The sequence below is a fragment of the Ovis aries genome, chromosome 1 (assembly GCF_016772045.2).
Source record: "Ovis aries strain OAR_USU_Benz2616 breed Rambouillet chromosome 1, ARS-UI_Ramb_v3.0, whole genome shotgun sequence".
Taxonomy (NCBI): domain Eukaryota; kingdom Metazoa; phylum Chordata; class Mammalia; order Artiodactyla; family Bovidae; genus Ovis; species Ovis aries.
In genome coordinates, this window is record NC_056054.1 from 2321934 (window position 1) to 2342482 (window position 20549).

Below are 20549 nucleotides of genomic sequence, written 5' to 3' on the forward strand. Positions count from 1 at the left end.
AAAGCTCCAAGTGCAGAAGCCCCTGGTGTGTGGAGTTGGGCCTCCCCTCCTGGTGTGGATGTGCTCACCAACCTGGACACCCTCCGAACCCCTACAGTTGGGGTTTTCGGAGGATTCCTCACGTGAGCGTGATCAGTTACCAGCTCCACCTCCATCGAGCCCCTCTCCTCTCTGGAGGATTCAGGTGGAGCTGAGAATTGCGAGCTTCTCCTGAGGCTTGTCTTGCTGGTGGCCCTCCCCCCACCAGAAGGCCCCCCAGAGTCACCCCATTAAGCTCAGGGCACTCCTCATGCTCCCGTCACTCAGAAGTGACAGGGTCTCGGGAGCTCTGTGCCAGGCACTGAGGGCAGACAAGCATTTGCTGCCACCTCACAGCATCAGAATATAAGCCACACTTTAAAGAGAAATGAGAGACCGAGGCCAACCTCGTGTGAACCGCAGAGTGTGGAGCTGGGAGCCAGGGGTCTAATGAGACTGGACATCAGAACGACTTCGCCGGGACTGCCCATCCTGAGTCCCCCCCGGACCACGTGGTGATGTTAACACCTACTTACAGCATTAATCACTCCAAAATCACTACAGATGGTGCCTGCAGCCATGAAATTAAAAGACGCTTCCTCCTTGGGAGGAAAGCTATGAGCAACCTAGACAGCATACTAAAAAGGAGAGACATTACTTTGCCAACAAAGGTCCATCTAGTTAAAGCTATGGTTTTCCAGTGGTCATGTATGGATGTGAGAGTTGGACCATAAAGAAGGCTGACTGCTGAAGAATTGCTGCTTTTGAACTGTGGTGTTGGGGAAGACTCTTGAGAGTCCCTTGGACTGCAAGGAGATTCAACCAGTCAATCCTAAAGGAAACAAATCCTGAATATTCATTGGAAGGACTGATGCTGAAGCTGAAGCTCTGATGCTTTGGCCACCTGAAGTGAAGAACTGACTCCTTGGTAAAGACCCTGATGCTGAGAAAGATTGAAGGCAGGAGGAGAAGGGGACGACAGAGGATGAGATGGTTGGATGGCATCACTGACTCAATGGACATGAGTTTGAGTGAACTCCAGGAGTTGGTGACACACAGGGAGGCCTTGCGTGCTGCAGTCCATGGGGTCGCACAGAGTCGGACACTGAACTGAGCAACTGAACTGAACTGAACAGCATTAGTGATGAGGTTTAAACATGCCTTAATGTGTGATGGCTGACAATAAGTGTATTACTGCAAAAAAAAAAAAAAGGCACGCTAAAGGATACAAATGTTAACTGTACACACAGACCCACAGCACCACTACCGCACACACCGCGGGAAGACTCTGAGAAAACTGAGCCGAGAGCATCACTGAAGAGCATCACTAGAGAGAAACACCAGTGCATCCTGGTGGCCATCAAGGGCTTGGCAGTGAGACTCGGTCTTCTCATTTGCAGCAAGTGGCACTCCTGAGTACTGTTATAAAGGGTCAGGGTACTCTCAAATACTGTTTTAGAGATGCTGGGTCAGGCAGTACTCATAAGTGCTAGTAGACAAGATTGAGTGGTACTTCAGAATCCTGACAGACAAGGATCAGGTGGTACTCTTCAGCACTCTTAGAGACATGGGGTCGAGCGGTACATGTGAGTACCAATCAACAAGGCCAAGTGGCATTCCTGAGTACCGATAGATGAGGATCCGTTGGTACTGGCTAGTACTGATGGATCCTGAAGGTCAGGTGGCACTCCTGAGTACTGAACGAGACTCAGAGTTAGATGAGACCCCCAGGTACTGGTAGAAGAGGGTCAGATGGTACTCCCTGAGTACTGTACAGATGGAAGGTCAGGTGGTACTCCCAAGTACTGATCGAGACAAGGGTCACGTGTACTCTGAGTACTGATGGATACTCAAGGTCAGGGGGTACTCCTCAGTACTGATATAGATAGAAGCAAGGATTAGGTGGTACCCTGGAGTACTGATGGAGACACACGGTCAGGTGGTACTCCCAAGTACTGATCGAGACAAGGGTCACATGGTACTCTGAGTACTGATGGATATGCAAGGTCAGGGGGTACTCCCAACTCCTGAAAGAGGCACAAAGTGAGGTAGTACTCCTGAGTGCTGATAGAGAGTAAGAGTCAGGTGGTACTCTTGAGTACTGTTATAGGCAGAAACACGGGTTAGTTGGTACTCTCAAGTACTGATAGGGAAACGTTGGCTCCCGGTCTGTGGCCAGTGGGTGGCGTGTGGTGGTCATTGTATAGAGACATTTTGGAAAACAGCTTAGATTCTTCAAGGGTTATAATGTTGTTTTGTTGTTCACAGCTGCTTTGCTCATCCCTTCTGTGGGAATAATCCTACATGTGGGGGATGATAAGTGTTAGTTGCTCAGTCACGTCCGACTCTTTGTGACCTGTGAACTGTAGCCTGACAGCCTCTGTCCATGGGATTCTCCATAAAGAAGACTGGAGTGGGTTGCCCCTTCCTTCTCCAGGGGATCTTCCTGACCCAGGGACTGAACCCGCGTCTATCCTAGCCCTGCAGGCAGTCTTTACCGTCTGAGCCACTGGGGAAGGCGGTGGGTGGGTGATACTCATAAATGTTGGCCAACATCGTTTCTAACAAAAACAACAAAAGGGAATGTCTGAAGCCGTCTCCCAATCCGGAACGGGCTTTCTGAAGTGGGCTTGGCTCACCTCGTGAGGCCTTTTCCCACCCTTGCGAATGCTGTTTGGATACTGGGACAACAGGGACGACACTGTGTCTCTGATGGACAGATCCCATGTGCCCTGGTGTCTCACTGCAGCTCTGAGGAGCACAGATCAGATGCCAGCGGCCCCTGAGACAGGGCGGTGGCTTTGGCCTTTATTAGTGTCTTTTCTCCGATTTGCTGGTTTTCTTTAACGGGGCTGTGAACAACCGCCACCACCACCAGAAAAGCACAAAACACAAGATTTCAGCTTTGGTCCCACTTGGTGAAACACGCCTTACCTCAGGAGGTAGCTGTAGGCTAGAAAGAGCAGGACTGTCCCTCCGGCATGCCTGGCCAGGCCCCCGGCTGCCCTGCCTGCCGCCCTTGCCTTGCCCGTTCCCCGCGAGGCAGGCCACATCGCTGTCACTCTCGTCCCTGTCTAGACACGATTCTTCAGTTGGCACAAAACCTCTTCTGAGGCTCGGCCTCGCTTTGCTGCCATGAGAAAGAAACCGCACAGCTGCACTCCTAACTCAGGCCCTCCTCTTATGGAAGACCATTAGAACTTCCTTCCGCAGGGGATTTGTGTTAGGTAGCGCTCGGTCTTTGTGCTGATTCCGTCTGCACTTTAAATGAAATGCAGTTGTATGAAATGTTCCTGGGAAGAAGCTCTCTCCCTTCAACCCCGATCCCCCTCTTTCCCATGAGATGCTCTCTGGTGTCAGTGGCATCCTGAGTGGGAACCACCCCTGCCCGTCACTGTCCTGCCTTTTCCGGCATGCAGCGCAGGGGGCCCTGGGCTGGAGCCTGCAGTCACTCGCCCCCGCTCTCTCCCGCGCCAGGCGCCGTGGCCAGCACGGAAGTGAAGATGAAGCTGCAGGAGTTTGTCCTCAATAAAAAGAAGGCCCTGGCTCATCGGAACCTGAACCACTGCATGTCCAGCGACCCTCGCTACTGGTACGGGTACGTGGAGGGCCCCGGGCACACGGGGTCCGTGGGAGACCAGAGGGGCGCTCGGTTCTCCCCCCGGGAGGGTGTGGAATTAGATGCTCCCTGAGCCAGCAGCAGACGTGGTCAGACCCGAGTGGTCCAGTGGTCAGGGCACATGGCTGTTGTCCAGATGCAGAGAGGGCTGCTCTTTAAACAAACATTAAAGGGAAACTCGTGGGGCGGTGTCTGACCATATTCTTGGCTTCTCATGCAATTTTTGGCCACAAAAGGCACCTGTTAAACCGGAACTCTGGTCTAAATCGTCCATATGCACCTACTGAATTTCTGCCCAACATGTTATTGATTACTGGTCAAGTCAAAAGCACCTGTGGTCTTTTTATTGTTTTTATACTAAGAACCCTCCCAGAGCCTGCGTAACTGACAGAGACCACAAACCGCCTGTTAGTGCTCAGAGGCCGATGAGCCTGGCAAAGAGGACTTGAACTTGGTGGCGGGATTGCTTGTGTTGGGTCTTTCCTCTGGGCCCACGTGTGGCTCTGAGGGGCTGGCCACCGACCCAGGCCAAGCTGGAAGTGCAGTGACGAAGTTCTGTGGCTTCAGACCATAGTCCAGGGTGCCCCACGGGTTTTTTCTGCTTTGATATCGTTTGCTTCTCCTTTCAAGGGTGATTCTGTCCTGGAAGAAGCCTCATCGGCAGCTTTTTTAAATAAAATGGGATTATCATTCATTCATGGAGGGAAAGCATAGCTCTTCCTGGAGCCCCGAGATGGACAGCAGTCTTGCTAACATGCTGCCAGATCACATAGAAATGAACGCGTTTGTTTCAGTAGATTTGGCCTAAAGGACGTTTGGTTCTGAAGCCATCTCCGCTCTGAGTGTCGGCAGCCCCCACAACACACAACCGCTCCGGCTGCACCCGCACCCGCCGGCTGCGGGCTCAGCAGCGCCACCACCCGCCCACAGCCGCGACGGCAGCGGCTGCCTCGAAGAGCCGCCCATGGCGGCCACGTGCCCCAAGCGCTGGACACTGGGGCCCGGGGGCAGTCCTGGGGTCGTGCTCCTGGGGGCCCCACTACGTGGCGGCACTGATCAGTCATCTCCCCGCTAGTGACCACCCCCTGGGTTTTGTGCTGGGAAGGCTCTGTTGTCCTCCTTTGTAGGGGGGGCTACCAGGCAAATGCCCTGCACTGTGGTAGGTTGGGCAGGGCAGGAGGAGAAGCTGGGTGGGGTTGAGGGGGTCCAGGACCCCGGGGAGTAGCCTGTCGGGTAAAGGTGGGCAGCGCCCCTGGACCCTCCCTTGGGAGGGGTGATGTGATCTGCAGGCCAGGAAGCTTTTCAGCAGAGGCCCTGCCCTGAGAGCAGCAGGGGTCTTCAGGAGCAGCGCTAAGAAGGCGGTGGGCCCAGAGGAGGTTGTGGTGGGAGGAGGACCACGGTTGGCCATGCCGGAGTCAATGGATGGTGGCCACAGGGACGCAAAGGGAAGACTGGGGTGTCAGGACCCCCGTGAGTGGAGAGGTGGGGCGTCCAGTCTCCAGGAATAGACGCCATGATGATGTGCTTGCATGTAAAGAGGGGGACAGAGTCCATGGGCTGGGAGCTTGCATCACCTCAGTGCTGGGGGCTGCTGGGGAGGGGGGTCAGCAAGGAGCACCTGGGAACTGGAAGGGGGAGGCGGGGGCACGCAGGCTGGGCCTGGGGGCAGGGTCCCAAAGGGTTGGATATGGCTCCCTGGCCGGCAGGGTGGCCCAGATGCGGAGGAGGCTTGCTTGCCCCGGTCCAGTGCTTGGTGGGGAGATCCGTCTTTCCCGCTGCAGTGGGGGAAGGGCTCACCTCGGTGGCGTCAGAGGGAGTGGGCCTGCCTGCCTTGGACGTGGTGGGCTTCTTGATTTGTCACACAAGCCAAACCAAATCATGGGTCATGTTCACTTGCTGCATGACGGCAAGGTGGGGAAACCCATCTCTATAGAGAAAAACCTCACCAGGACTCCAGCTTCACTCCACCCGTGTGGTCAGCTCAGGTGTCATGGACCTGAACATAAAAGCTGCATTGTTAAGACTTCCAGAAGAAAACGTAGAAGAACGTTTTCATGACGTTGGTGAAGAGGTAAGCAAGGAGATCTTTGAACACCAAAATCATCAACTATAAACCAAAAATGTAAACTTAATCAAAACTTAATACTTTCATCCTTCGAAAGGCACCCTTAAGAAAATAAAAAGGCAAGGCACAGACAGAAACAAAATATTCACAATGAATGTGAGCAGCCGAGCCCTTGATCCAAAATACATAAGGAAGTGCTGCAACTCAAAGAGCTTCCCTGGCGGCTCAGATGGTAGAGAGTCTGCCTGCAGTGCAGGAGACCCAGGTTCGATCCCTGGGTTGGGAAGATCCCCTGAAGGGAATGGCAACCCATTCCAGTATTCTTGCCTGGAAAATTCCATGGACAGAGGAGCCTGGCAGGCTACAGTCCTTGGGGGCACAAAGAGTCAGACACGACTGAGCAAGTAACACTTCACTTCACAACTCCATAACAAAAAGACAAGCACCCTACTGAAAAAATACAGGCAAAAGACACGAGCCAATACCTCACAATGAGTTTGAGCAAGCTCCAGGAGTTGGTGATGGACAGGGAAGCCTGGCATGCTGCAATCCATGGTGTCGCAAAGAGTTGGACACGACTGAGTGACTGAACTGATTACCTCACAAAATAAGATGCAAATGGTCAGTAATTTCACGAAGATCATTAGTCACCCCGGAAATGCAGTGCACAGCGGGACGCCCCCTCACACACAGGAACGGCTGAAATTGAACAGACCCAGTGCCAGCTTTCCAGGTGGCTCAACCGTAAAAGAATCCACCTGCCAGGAGATGCAAGAGATAAAGGTTCTCTCCCTGGGTCAGGAAGATTCCCATGGAGGAGGAAATGGCAACCACTCCAGCATTCTTGCCTATATGCCCACTCCATGACCCATGGCCCATTCTCCTAGGTGTGTCCCTAAGAGCAGGTGAGGTCTTCCATCCGGGCAGTGACTTGTGTTCTGATGGTCACAGCAATTCTGCTCATTGGCTCCAAAGCATGGGAGTAGCTGAGTGTCCGCCAGCAGGTGATGGCAACACGGGCACCTGCTTTTGCATCTGCTCAGCAAGGCCGGGGGCGGCCTGCCCATACCTAGAAGCATCAGGCTTTGGAGAAGACGCAGAGTCTGTGCCTTCAGATGCCATTTGCATGTGGTCCTAGAGTCGGCACAGCCAGTCTGTAGGGACAGGAAGCCAAGTGGCAGTGGCCTGGGAGGGGGCCGAGGGCCTTCCCGTGGAGGTGGCTGTTCTCTGTGCTGCACTGGCATGGTTCTACGGTGTACCTGGGTCATAACCCCCAGTTTTAGGTGCACCGGAGGAGACCGTGCCGCCTGCCACGTGGGCTCCGGGGCATCGAAATGGACTGTTCAGATGGAGACAAGCTGTGAACGTCAGACATGCCGGATGTGGGACATGAGAACCATCTCCTTAGTACTTTTTAGTTGCACTGATAGGATTTGGGGTGTATTGGATTAAGAACACTGAACGTGATTTCACTGCTTTCTTTTTGTTCCTGCTCACGTGGCCAAGAGAGAATTTTAAATTGCACACGCAGCCTGTCTTACTTCTGTTGGACAGTGCTGGTGTGAGCGATTACAAATGTTAGTCACCTGCATAAACCTGAGGTCTTGGGAAAGGCCAGCTGTTGGTAGGATTTAGTTAAATGGCTAAATTTACTAAATTACTTGGTAAATGGCTGAGTTTGTGTTTGGCTGTGTTCTGTATCACGGTCAGAGCAATGTTTAGAAAGAAAAAGCAGGCGTGTTTGTCTTCCATCTTCACTGAGGACCGATGGTCTTTAAGACACGGTGCCCCTTCTGTCAGCCAGGATCACAGCAGAGCTACTCCAGGCGCTTCCTCCCAGCTGGGAGGGCAGGTCAAACACCTGGACAGTGATTCTGGTTGGAGCTGAGTTAGAAGAGCAGCGCCTCACGTTCTGCCCCCGGGGTACAAGGGGTGTGTGTGGTATGTGTATGAGGTGTATCTGTGTATATTGTGTGTGTGTGTGTGGTGTGTCTATTTGTGTGTGTGTCTGTGTGTGGTATGTGTATGAGGTGTATTTGTGTGTGTAGTGTGTGTGTCTATGTCTGTGGTATGTGTGTTTGTGTGGTGTGTGTGGTATGTGTATGAGGGGTATCTGTGTGTGTAGTGTGTGTGTCTATGTGGTGTGTGTGTGTGGTCTGTGTGTTTGTGTCTATGTGTGTGTGTGGTATATGTGTGTGGTCTCTGTGTGTGTGTCTGTGTGGTGTGTCTATTTGTGTGTGTGTCTGTGTGTGGTATGTGTATGAGGGGTATCTGTGTGTGTAGTATGTGTGTCTATGTCTGTGGTCTGTGTGTGTGTGTGGTCTGTGTGTGTGTGTGGTATGTGTATGAGGTATCTGTGTGTATAGTGTGTGTGTCTGTGTGGTCTGTGTGTTTGTGTCTATGTGTGTGTGGTATATGTGTGTGGTCTCTGTGTGTGTGGTCTGTGTGGTGTGTCTATGTAGTGTTTGTGTCTGTCTGTGTGTGTCTGTGTGTGGTATGTGCGTTTGTGTGTGTGGTGTGTGGGTATAGTGTGTGTGTTTGTGTCTGTGTGTGTGGTATGTGTAGGAGGTGTATCTATGTATAGTGTGTGTGTGGTGTGTGTGTCTGTGTGTGTCTGTTTGTGTCTGTGTGTGTGTGTGGTGTGTGTGTGGTATGTGTATGAGGTGTATCTGTGTATAGTGTGTGTGTGTGTGTCTGTGTGTATGTGTGTGGTCTGTGTGTGTCTCTGTGTGTGTGGAATATGTATGAGGTGTATCTGTGTGTATAGTGTGTGTGTGGTGTGTATGTGTGTGTAGTGTGTGTGTCTGTGGGTGTGTGTGGTATATGTGGGAAGTGTATCTGTCTGTATAGTGTGTGTGTGTCTGTGTGTGTGTATCTGTGTGTGTGTGGTATATGTGGGAGGTGTATCTGTGTGTATAATGTGTGTGTGTGGTGTGTGTGTCTGTGTGGTGTGTGTGTGTGTCTGTGTGTGTTTATCTGTGTGTATAGTGTGTGTGTGGTGTATATGTCTGTGTGGTGTGTGTGTGTGTCTGTGTGTGTGTGGTATGTGTAGGAGGTGTATCTGTGTATAGTGTGTGTGATGTGTATGTCTGTGTATGTGTGTCTGTGTGCTGTGTGTGGTGTGTGTGTGTGTATCTGTGTATAGTGTGTGTGTGGTGTATATGTCTGTGTGGTGTGTGTGTGTGTCTGTGTGTGTGTGGTATGTGTAGGAGGTGTATCTGTGTATAGTGTGTGTGATGTGTATGTCTGTATGTGTGTCTGTGTGGTGTGTGTGTGGTGTGTGTGTATCTGTGTGTGTGTGGTATGTGTAGGAGGTGTATCTGTGTATAGTGTGTGTGGTGTGTATGTCTGTGTATGTGTGTCTGTGTGGTGTGTGTGTGGTGTGTGTGTGTGTATCTGTGTGTGTGTGGTATGTGTAGGAGGTGTATCTGTGTGTATAGTGTGTGTGGTGTGTATGTCTGTCTGTGTGGTGTGTGTGTGGTGTGTGTGTGTGTATCTGTGTGTGTGTGGTATGTGTAGGAGGTGTATCTGTGTGTATAGTGTGTGTGGTGTGTATGTCTGTCTGTGTGGTGTGTGTGTGGTGTGTGTGTGTATCTGTGTGTGTGTGGTATGTGTAGGAGGTGTATCTGTGTGTATAGTGTGTGTGGTGTGTATGTCTGTCTGTGTGGTGTGTGTGGTGTGTGTGTGTGTATCTGTGTGTGTGTGGTATGTGTAGGAGGTGTATCTGTGTGTATAGTGTGTGTGGTGTGTATGTCTGTATGTGTGTCTGTGTGGTGTGTATGTGTGTCTGTGTGTGTGGTATGTGTAGGAGGTGTATCTGTGTATAGTGTGTGTGGTGTGTATGTCTGTGTATGTGTGTCTGTGTGGTGTGTGTGTGGTGTGTGTGTGTGTATCTGTGTGTGTGTGGTATGTGTAGGAGGTGTATCTGTGTATAGTGTGTGTGGTGTGTATGTGTGTCTGTGTGTGTGGTATGTGTAGGAGGTGTATCTGTGTGTATAGTGTGTGTGGTGTGTATGTCTCTGTGTGTCTGTGTGTGTCTGTGTGAGTGTGTGCCTGTGCGGTGGTTGCGTGTGAGGGTGGGTGTGCGTTCACATGCCCTGCAGACAAGGACAGGCCTTGCCCTCGCTCACACCCCCGGCCGTCGCCCGCTGCGGCGCGTGTGAGCCCTGGGCTCTGTGACGAGGGCCGGGTCCCACAGGAGGGCCGGTGGCCACTGCTCCCTGGGAGGCCTGGGCCTCTAGCGATGAGCTGGTTCTCCCCCGTTTTGCGTGGTGTTTGGAGGCCTGGGGAAGCCTGGCTGCTGAGAAGTCTGGTTCCATCCTCGCGGCCACCAGCGGGGGTCCTGCTCCGCTGGGTCAGCCCGGCCGCTGCCCCGGCCCGAGTGCCCTCTCAGACGGCGCGGAGCAGCGGCTCGGGGGCCAGCCCCGCCTGTGCTCCTCCACGTCAGGGCTGGACGGGAGGGAGGGTTTCAATACTGACGGCATCTCGAGAGATCAAGACAGCGGAGAGTCTGCTAGGCCTTATACTGAATATACTTCTGGCTTAATTGCAAAGTCTACCGTCGGAGTCTAATGACAGTAGTTATTATTATTACCTATGAGGCTTCATCAATCGTAATTATCCATGTTTTGAGATTACATAACGCACACAGGCCTTTCCATGTTTCTCATGAAAGAGAAAGTGAACTCTCTCCCAGCTTACACCTCGGCAGTGATGGCACGGTTTGGGGCCGCCGAGGCCACGCTCCCTGGAGGCTGTGGCCTGGAGAAGTCGGGTAGAGAGACGCCCTCAGACCTTCCATGGGGTCGTGCCAGACTGGACCCCCGAGTGAGGCCTGGCAGTCCGACGCAGTGAGGGCGCAGACAGCATGAGCGTGGCTGGTCCAGCCCTGAGCCCGCGGCCCTGGCCCCCGACATGCTTCCTGGGGGCGGTGGGGCTGCAGGCGGGCAGCAGGCCTGTCCCAGGGATCTGAGCGCCCGCTGTGGCCTGCCTGCAGGCATTCATGGATCCGGCTCTGTGATCACCGTGTTCTTTACACCCATTTGCGCTCTCAAATATTTAAACATCCACCTGTAAGCGTTTAAGTGCTCACATTCTCAATTCAAACACCACCAGGTGCGTGGGGACGTGGAGTGCTGTGTATGCAAATAAATAGTCTAACAAATTCCAAATAAGTAAGTTGGCTAATTTGTTTCAAGTCATTAAGCAGATTACACCGTGTACAGACTCTTGGAATTCATTACACCGTCAGTGTTGCCAGCGAGACGCAGCGCGTTTGCGGACGGTCATCACCAGCACGGCCAACACCCCCTCCTGAGGCCTGAGCCCACCTCGAGCCGCCTCTGGCGGCGCCCTCCTGTCATTCCGTTTGGGGCTGTGTCTGCCAACTCACAGAGGAAGCAAATTTCCTGGGATCAGCTTCTGGGCCCAGGGTGCCGCCGATCCCTGCCTCCCTAGGAGAGGGGAGATATCTGGGGTGACCGTCCCCAGGATGGGGACAGTCCCCATGTGGCCTCTGCCCTCCAGGACCCAGAGGCCGCCAGCACTGTCACTACAGGCCCCGGCCAGGTCTCAGCCGCCTCCAACAACAGCTGCGTTCCTTGCACCTGGAGCCCGCTGTCTCCCTCCTGCATCCTAGGGACAGGCCCCTCAGTGGCCGGGGGCAACACCCCCCTCAGCCTGAGGCCTGCCAGGCCAGGAGACCCCAAGAGTGAGGGGGCCAGGCAGAGCCCAGGGATTGGACCACGCCTGGAGCCCTGCAGGCTCACAGGTGGCCTTGTATCATCATTTCAGTTCTGCCCCGGGAGGAAGCCAGGCTGCCCAGCAGGCTGGCCACCGAGCCAGGCCCACACATCAAAGGGAGAACCGCCCACGCGGGCGCCCAGGGGTGCTCTCCCTGCACGGCCGGGGCCCCAGGTCCCTGAGGGTCACTCAGCCCCTATCCCCCCCTTTCTCTCCAGGAAGACGCAGCACAGCTCACTGGACCAGAGCTCCCCGCCCCAGAGCGGGGCGTCGGCCTCCTACAACCACCCGGTCCTGGGCATGTACGACGCCAAAGACGACTTCCCCCTCAGAAAGACAGGTGGGTGCGGGGCCACTGTAGGGGTAGGGGATTGGGGGGCCCACCAGGGGGTCCTCAGGGCGGCGTCGGCCGCTCTGTCACAAGCCAGAAGGATGTTTAGACGCAGGCGAGGTGCCCAGGATGCCTGGACCCTGTCCAGCGGTGACTGTAAGCGGGCAGTGGCTTCTAAGAAGGATCGAAGCAGCCCTGGGTCTTGCACTGGGGCGCTCAAGTGGGCAGGAGCCAGCGAAGCGAGCCTCTCCCCAGAGCTGTGCCCTCAGGAAGCCTGGCCGCCCTCCTGGTTGTGGAGGGCGGGGCTCTGCTCTCGGAGGAGGCAGGTGTAGCCTGGCCCTTGAGGGAAATGCCGGGCTTCATGGAGTGGGGGTGTGCGGCAGCTGCTTTTTCACGAACATGAATTTGTCTTCATTCAAAGGATTTTGGTCAGTTCCGGACAGAGAAGCTTTGGAACAGCTTCTCCGCCGGAGTGGTGGGGTACAGGGAGCAGGGCTGGGGGCCCCTGCCTCCCCATCCTAAGGACACAGGCGGGCCCCCTGTAGGCAGTGCACGCCAGAGAGGACGTGGGGTCACCAGCCCCAAACAGGAGCCGGACATAAAGGGGGCACTTCTGCTCAGCGCCAGGGGACTTGCCCCGCATCCTGGGTGCAAGACGGAGGGGCCCCATCCCAGAGCTGGACCCCAGTGGGCAGCGGGGCCCACAGAGCCTTGCCCGGTCAGAGAGACGTCTGCACACGTGGCTGGGGTCTGCGTAGGCTGGCAGCACTATTGGTGACTGTGTGAGCGTGGCTTCTGCCCTCCAGTTTGAGCGCGAGGTTGTCCCCCGACGTGTGCTCAGAAGGGCCGTGGCTCTCAACTAGAGAGCCTGCAGGCTCCACAGAAAGAAGCGTCTGTTCGGATCCGGGCCAGCCGCCCCCAGGCCTGTCCTCCACGCCCCATCCTGGAGCTGACGCTGCGATCAGCCACGCTGCCGCCAGTCAAACAGGGCCCTGTGCAAGGAGAGATCCCGGGCACCTGCCCCAGGAGGCCTGGGCCTGGTGGAAGTGGAACCCAGGGAGGTGGGGCGCTGGCTCTGAGCAAGTGGCTGGCGGTTCTGCAGCTCAGTGGGTGTCTCCCTCCTCCTTTGCAGCCCTGGGCTCCGAAGCTTCCTTAGGCTCTCCTGACCTCAGTCTCTCATCTGCAAAGTGGCACGCTGAGCACACAGCACTTGTGCCCACCCTGGGGCAGGGGAGGACATGAAGGACAGAGCTGGCCACCTAGAGCCACCTTCCGTGTGGCCCTGAGCTGCGTGATAATCGGCAGCGCCGCCCCCAGCCCCGCATCCCCAGGGCAGAAGAGAGGCCCCAGCCCGCGCTGCGTGGGCTGTGGAGGAGCTCAGTCGAGACGCGCTTGCACGGCCTGTCTTCTAAAACGGCAGCCCTGGCACATTAGTGATGGCAATAAGGCCAAGGCTCTGGGGGAGAGTTTAAACCCCTTAGGGGACAGAGTGCAGCACAGCGTCCTGCGTCTTTCTTGAAGCACCTATTTTCAAGCACTTGTCGCTGCTAATTCTAAATAATTTACATCTATCTATGCATTTAACTCCCGGGCGGCTTAGGCAGTAAAGAGTCCGCCTGTACTGCAGGGGACCTGGGTTTCATCCCTGGGTCAGGAAGATCCCCTGGAGGAGGACATGGCAACCCACTCCAGTACTCTTGCCTGGAGAATCCCATGGATGGAGCAGCTTGGCGGACTGCAGTCCATGGGGCCGTGAAGAGTCGGACACAACTGAGCAGCCAACACACTCGCTCAGCTAATCCCACGGTGATCCGCCTTCCCTCCATCTTTATGGGCAGTTTGGGGCGAGTGAGCCTCAGGACACTGTCAGGGACGGCTCCTCCCAGGGGCTCCTCTCTGGGCCCTGGGGACAGTCTGTGTCTGCGGGAGCTGTGTGTCTGTGACAGACTCAGGGCTGTGGCCCCCGGGGCGGACACTCATGCTCAGGCCTTGCTAGGTCACAGGGCAGAAAGCTGGGGACCCCGGGGTTCCTGGCACTTAGTCAGGAGGACATGTGCTCACTCCGAGGCAGGGCCCTGAGCCTGAGCAGCGGCCGGCTCCTTGCGCATCTCCAAAGTGGTTACGGGGCACGCTGGTCGGGCGCTCCTCAGGTGCCCAGCCCTGAGCTGTGTGGCAGGCAGGGGACAGGCCACCACTGTCCACGTGCTCCAGTCCTGCAGGAGGAGGGGAGCTGCAGAGTCCAGGCCCAGGGTGGACCTGTGGGGCCCCGGGGGAGGGGGCCTGGCCCGTGGAGGGCAGGGCTGGCTTTTTACCCCAAATGAACAGAGGGGACTGAGGCCCCCCATCAGGTTTGCACAGAAGCCCTGGCCCGTTGGCTGCCTCTGGGCCTCAGGGTCCCCCTCCACAGCCCCCGACCCGGTGGGGCCCCCGCCGCCAGGGAGGGCCTGCCGGGGCTGAGACAGTGGGCGGTGTCCGGTGGAAAGCCGGGCCATCTGATCAGAGACCCTGTGACATGTCGGTAAGTGTATGCAGCTCGCCCTGCAGTCATCCCCTTCCTACTCATCCTAGCCATGAGTAGCGTGGCTCGAGGTTACCAGGGATGCACGTGGCACGCCTCTCTGCAGTTTGGGAAGGGCGGGTCACCTCGCGGTCCGTCTGGTTCTGATGTGGTTTGTGGACTGGGGGCAGCCCACTGGCCTGGGCAGCTGTGGGCATGGCCCGCGCTGCACACCGCTATGCCTGGGTGTGCTTCATGTGGGTCTGGGAGAGGCTGGGGGGGTCGGGGGTAGAGGCCCTGCGGCCCTGGCGCGGGACAAGGCACTATCTTAGCTTTCCGGGCGGGGTGAAGGGGCTCGACCCCGCAGTGCCCAGCCGTGCCGGCCCAAGGTCCCAGCCCTTGGGGGGCTTTTGGTGCTACGTCTTCCCTCAACTTTGTGCTTGTTGCAAAGTGGGTGTGGATATGTTCAGAGGGTCTTCATAGAGGCTTTGTTGTGCTTTACCAAAGAAACTTCCAGAGATGACACGTGTGGTTAAGTAGTCATACTAGGCAGTGTCTATGTGGAAAAGGACCTCGCTGTCCATCAAACCTGGACTCTTCTTCGCATGAGAAGTGCCCAGTGAGACCTGGACTTCTCTCGTCCAGATGCGCCCTGTTCATACCTGAGCTTGGCAGCCACCTGAAATACGCTATCGAAACGATAGGTGTAAACACCTGTCTTAAACACTATGTAGAGTGCTGCTTTTTTTTTTTTTTTAATTAAAAAATCACGAAAGGAATGCATTAGTTCAGTGCAGTCGCTCAGTTGTGTCCGACTCTTTGCAATCCCATGAATTGCAGCACACCAGGCCTCCCCGTCCATCACCAAATCCCGGAGCTTGCTCAAACTCAAGTCCACTGAGTCGGTGATGCCATCCAACCATCTCATCCTCTGTCGTCCCCTTCTCCTTCTGCATTCAATCTTTCCCAGCATCAGGGTCTTTTTCCAAGGAGTCAGTTCTTTCCATCAGGTGGCCAAAGTATTGGAGCTTGAGCTTCAGCGTCAGCATCAATCCTTCCAGTGACTATTCAGGGTTGATTTCCTTTTGGATGGATTGGTTGGATCTCCTTGCAGTCCAAGGGACTCTCAAGAATCTTCTCCAACACCACAGTTCAAAAGCATCAATTCTTTGGCACTCAGCTTTCTTTATAGTTCAATTCTCATATCCATACATGACCACTGGAAAAACCATAGCTTTGACTACATGGACCTTTGGTGGCAAAGTAATGTCTCTGCTTTTTAATATGCTGTCTAGGTTGGTCATAACTTTTTTCCCAAGGAGCAAGTGTCTTTTAATTTCATGGCTGCAATCACCATCTGCAGTGATTTTGGAGCCCAAGAAAATAAAGTCTCTCACTGTTTCCATTGTTTCCTCATCTATTTGCCATGAAGTGATGGGACCAGATGCCATGATCTTAGTTTTCTGAATGTTGCGCTTTAAGCCAACTTTTTCACTCTCTGCTTTCATCAAGAGGCTCTTTAGTTCTTCACTTTCTGCCATAAGGCTGGTGTCATCTGCATATCTGAGGTTATTGATATTTCTCCTGGCAGTGTTGCTTCCAGCTTGTACTTCATCCAGCCCAGCATTTCTCATGATGTACTCTGCATATAAGGTAAATAAGCAGGGTGACAATATACAGCCTTGATGTACTCCTTTTCCCAATTTGGAACCAGTCTGTTGTTCTATGTCCAGTTCTAACTGTTGCTTCCTGACCTGCATACAGGTTTCTCAGGAGGCAGGTCAGGTGCTCTGGTATTCCCATCTCTTTCAGAATTTTCCACAGTTTCTTGTGATCCACACAGTCAAAGGCTTTGGCATAGTCAATAAAGCAGAAATAGATGTTTTTCTGGAACTCTCGCCTTTTCAATGCTCCAGTGGATGCTGGCAATTTGATCTCTGGTTCCTCTGCCTTTTCTAAATCCAACTTGAACATCTGGAAGTTCACGGTTCACATATCGCTGAAGCCTGGCTTGGAGAATTTTGAGCATTACTTTACTAGCATGTGAGATGAGTGCAATTGTGCGGTAGTTTGAGCATTCTTTGGCATTGCCTTTCTTTGGGATTGGAATGAACACTAACCTTTTCCAGTCCTGTGGCCACTGCTGAGTTTTCCCAATTTGCTGGCATATTGAGTGCAACACTTTCACAGCATTATCTTTTAGGATTTGAAATAGCTCAACTGGAATTCCATCACCTCCACTAGCTTTGTTCGTAGTGATGCTTTCTAAGGCCCACTTGACTTCTCATTCCAGGATGTCTGGCTCTAGGTGAGTGATCTCACCATCATGATTATCTGGGTCGTGAAGATCTTTTTTGTACAGTTCTTCCATGTATTCTTGCCACCTCTTCTTAATATCTTCTGCGTCTGTTAGGGCCATACCATTTCTGTTCTTTACTGTGTCCATTTTGCATGAAATGTTCCCTTGGTTTCTCTAATTTTCTTGAAGAGATCTCTAGTCTTTCCCATTCTATTGTTTTTCTCTATTTCTTTGCATTGATCACTGAGGAAGGCTTTCTTATCTCTCCTTGCTATTCTTTGGAACTCTGCATTTCATGGGTATATCTTTCCTTTTCTCCTTTGCCTTTTGCGTCTTCTCTTTTCTCAGCTATTTGTAAGGCCTCCTCTGACAACCATTTTGCTTTTTTGCATTTCATTTTCTTGGGGATGGTCTTGATCCCTGTCTCCTGTACAATGTCACAAACCTCCATCCATAGTTCTTCAGGGACTCTGTCTATCAGATCTAACCCCTTGAATCTATTTGTCACTTCCACTGTATAAGCATAAGGGATTTGATTTAGGTCATACCTGAATGGTCTAGCGGTTTTCCCTACTTTCTTCAACTTAAGTCTGAATTCCGACAAGTTAACACATAAGTCAGACGCGTGCATCCTGCGTGTGACCTCCGGAAACAGCTCCTGTGTCTGGTTTGGTGCCTACAGTGCAGACGGGATCTATGCCGGCGTGTGGGGTGTGTGTCTGTGTGCGGGTGATGCGCGTAGACTGTCTCTTTGTCAAGAAAACTTCTGCTTTGCACTTCCCAGCTATCTGGGGTACCACTCCATTTCAACGCTTAAGGTCAACACCTTTCCTGTATCGTCTCAATTCACAATTATTGTAGCAGTGGTAACTGTTTTCTAGCTTTTAGTTCTGCCCTCAAATACGGGGGCCTATAGTCACTCTGCAGGATCGACTCCTGAGTTAGAAAGCGTGTGCAGAGCCTACAAAGCCCAGCTTGCTGTGCCGCACCCTCCGCTCGTGAGAGGCCCTCGTCCCCCTTCACTCACGCGATGCCTCCACGGGTCACCCCAGCCAGCCTGATGGGTGCCGAAGCCGTGACCTCTCTGCCTTTTCAAAGAGCAGTTCCGTCCCCGTCAGGGACATGCATGTCTGTTACGTCCCATCATTCCTGCTCGGGAGTAAGCTGAGCACCGCATTGCAGAACCGCTGGGCCTCGTTCCCGGGGCCCAGTGTGGCCCATGCCCCTGAGCCTGGTGGCGTGCGTGCTGGCCAGGCAGTGTCTTCCTTGTGCACCCCCCTGGGCCCAGTATCTGCCGCCACGCTGGGCACTCAGGGACGGTCCCTAATGTCGGCGTTTAGTGGCAGCTCCCCCATATGCTTTTCTCTCGGCCGGCTTTTTTTTCTCGTTGCTTTATATGTTAATATCCCTCCTGCATCTGTCACGTATGCTACAAAGAATTGTATTCCAGCCTGTCCTCTGTCTTTCTAGAAAAGAAGAAAAGTCGCTCAGTTGTGTCTGACTCTTTGCGACCCCAGGGACTATACAGTCCATGGGATTCTCCAGGCCAGAACACTGGAGTGGGTAGCCTTTCCCTTCTCCAGGGGATCTTCCCAATCCAGGGATCAAACCCAGGTCTCCCACGTTGCAGGCAGATTCTCTACCAACTGAGCCACCAGGGAAGCCCTTGTCTTTCTAGAGTTCTCTTTTTATTGTTATCAGAGTAAGTAACTGTCCATAAGTCACAGAGCCCCACAAGGCTCCCTCCAGGAGCAGCTGGCCCCGGCCCGTCCGGCCCTGTGTCATGATGACATTGCACAGAAAGGGCACGTAAACCGCCTGTGACCTCGACTGCATCCCTGTTTGTGTGTGACTTCCCTTTATCCTGAAGTTGATGGTTTCTTTCATTTGCTTAGTTTTCTGTCTGCCTGTGTTTTTAAAATTGAGGTATAATTGATGTACAGTATTATACAGCTTTCAAGTGGACAATTGTTTAAAGTTGTATTCCATTTGTAGTTATTATAAAATATCAGCTCTGCCCTGGGTATCTCCCTGTCCCTGGTTTTAATTCAGCCGCATGATTTGGCAGACAGAGGAGGCTGTCCTCTGGGGCAGGTGGTCCAGAGGCTCTGCTCCAGGCCCTGACTGCCCTTCACGGCCTCCCGGGCCTCTTCCCTGGACTCCACCTGCTCCTGGGTCTCATCTCCTCTTCCACCTTGGTTGTGCAGCTCCTCCAAGCTTTCTGAGAAGCTATGTGTGGAACGTGACTCTCTGGAGCCCTTGCCTGCTGGCAGGTGCCTTTATTCTGAGTGATGGATAGTGTGGCTAGGTCCAGCGTCACCTTCCTTCGGGGCTTTCAGGCCCTTGTCTTACCCTGCAAATGACTGGAGCCTGACCCTGCTCACAAGGCTGACCCTTGGGCCCCGAAGCTCTGAGACCTCCCGGGACACCCCCGTCACGACCAGGCCACCGACAGGGCCCCCCTCGCTGGGGCGGGGGCCATGCTGTCCTTCCTGGGTCTCAAGCAGACTCCTCCCCAGGACGGACATGTGGCTGTAGCAACCTCGTGCAGGCTCAGCTGGCATCTTGCAGGGATAAGGATTGTGCCTGTTAATCTCGCGGGGGAGCTGGGCTTTTTTTTTTTTTCTTTTCAAATAACGGTAAAGTAAGAAGCTCAGCGTAGAAATAGAAATAAGTGAAATGTGAAGCTCCACTTCTCAAAAATGTAAAAGCAGCATTAAATATTTAAAAACACAGAAGCGGGTCCTCTCGCCGGCAGGGATGGCTGTTCCGTTACTGGGCCCTTTTCCTCTTAGGATACGAACATCCTGCTGGGGAACCTGGCCATCCAGACAAACACTGCAGAGCAGAGGGCGTCTGCCCTGGGAGCAGGGTCTCCGGAGCAGGCTGCACATCTGGCGAGGCTGCCACCTTGCTCGCGCCTGACACCTCATTTCTCTGGGAAGCACCCTTCAGGCGGGCTGCTCCTCCCTCCTCCCAGGACCCGCCTTTACCTCCCAGCACCTCCCAGGGTCACCCCACTGCCGGCACCCCCGGCCCTGCCCCCAGGCTCCCCAGAGGATGGAGTCGCAGTGGCCGTGAGACGCACGCGCGGCCTCATTCTTAGAGCCCCAGCCAGCTTACTTCCAGCTCTGAGGGGAAGTCTGACCCTGTTGCTTGTTGCTCTAGAGAGCGGTAAACTTCCTGTTCCAGAAGGACTAAAGTCAGCTGCTGATTGCAAACAAAAACAAGAGGTAAAAGAAACTCCCCAGTTTGCGGATCCACAAGTAGCAGAAGCTTGAATGAACTCATAACGCCTCCAAAGGCAGGGGTCTGGCGGTGAGCTCACCGCTGCTACGGGCTCCCGGGGGGCTGACTCAGGTGTCCAGAGGCCACAGGGAGGGCCCCGCTGAGTGACGCTGCCCCCTTCCCAAGGCAGCCACGCTGACTGAGACTGGACGGGTCCAGGGTGCAGTCCGCGCTCTGGGTGCAGAGGCCAGACCGCTGCAGGTTTGCAAAGGGCTCCATTCACACAAGCGGGGCTGTTACCAAGAGCAACCCGAACACCTGTGTTGGGGGGTCACCTGCAGGCAGGTGGCTGACCCTCTCCTCAGGTGGGTTGGCCTTAGCACCTCTCAGTGGCTGGGATCCGAGTGAGCAGCCGGCCTGGGCTGTCACACGTGGGGGGATCTTTGACTTGCAGGTGAGCGAGGACATGTGTAACGTAGAAGTCGTGGAAAGCCGCCCCCAGTCACCTTGACCCCAGTTGTGTCTGCCTGCCGGTAATGATGTCTCCTTTTCCTGCAGCTTCTGAACCCAACCTGAAATTGCGCTCCAGGCTAAAGCAGAAAGTGGCTGAGAGACGGAGCAGTCCCCTGCTACGCAGGAAAGATGGGCCAGTGGTCACGGCTCTGAAAAAGCGCCCCTTGGATGTCACAGGTACTTTGAGTGTGAACCCCACCTCCTGCCTGCCGATCTCAGAGAGGCCAGCCTGCACGC

At 54.1% G+C, this 20549-nt stretch overlaps 1 protein-coding gene across 5 annotated transcripts in view; it reads left to right on the forward strand.

Moving 5' to 3' along the window:
- The window catches only part of HDAC4 (histone deacetylase 4), a 290084-nt gene that overhangs the window by 201083 nt on the left and 68452 nt on the right, over window positions 1-20549 (forward strand). For 4 of the 5 annotated variants that reach the window (XM_042244201.2, XM_027967041.3, XM_042244213.2 and 1 more), the window contains exons 6-8: window positions 3496-3616; window positions 11663-11784; window positions 20358-20489. In XM_042244201.2, coding sequence (XP_042100135.1) covers window positions 3496-3616; window positions 11663-11784; window positions 20358-20489 — 375 coding nt within the window. The remainder of the gene's footprint in view (window positions 1-3495; window positions 3617-11662; window positions 11785-20357; window positions 20490-20549) is intronic. The other variant, XM_042244206.2, reaches the window with a different exon arrangement.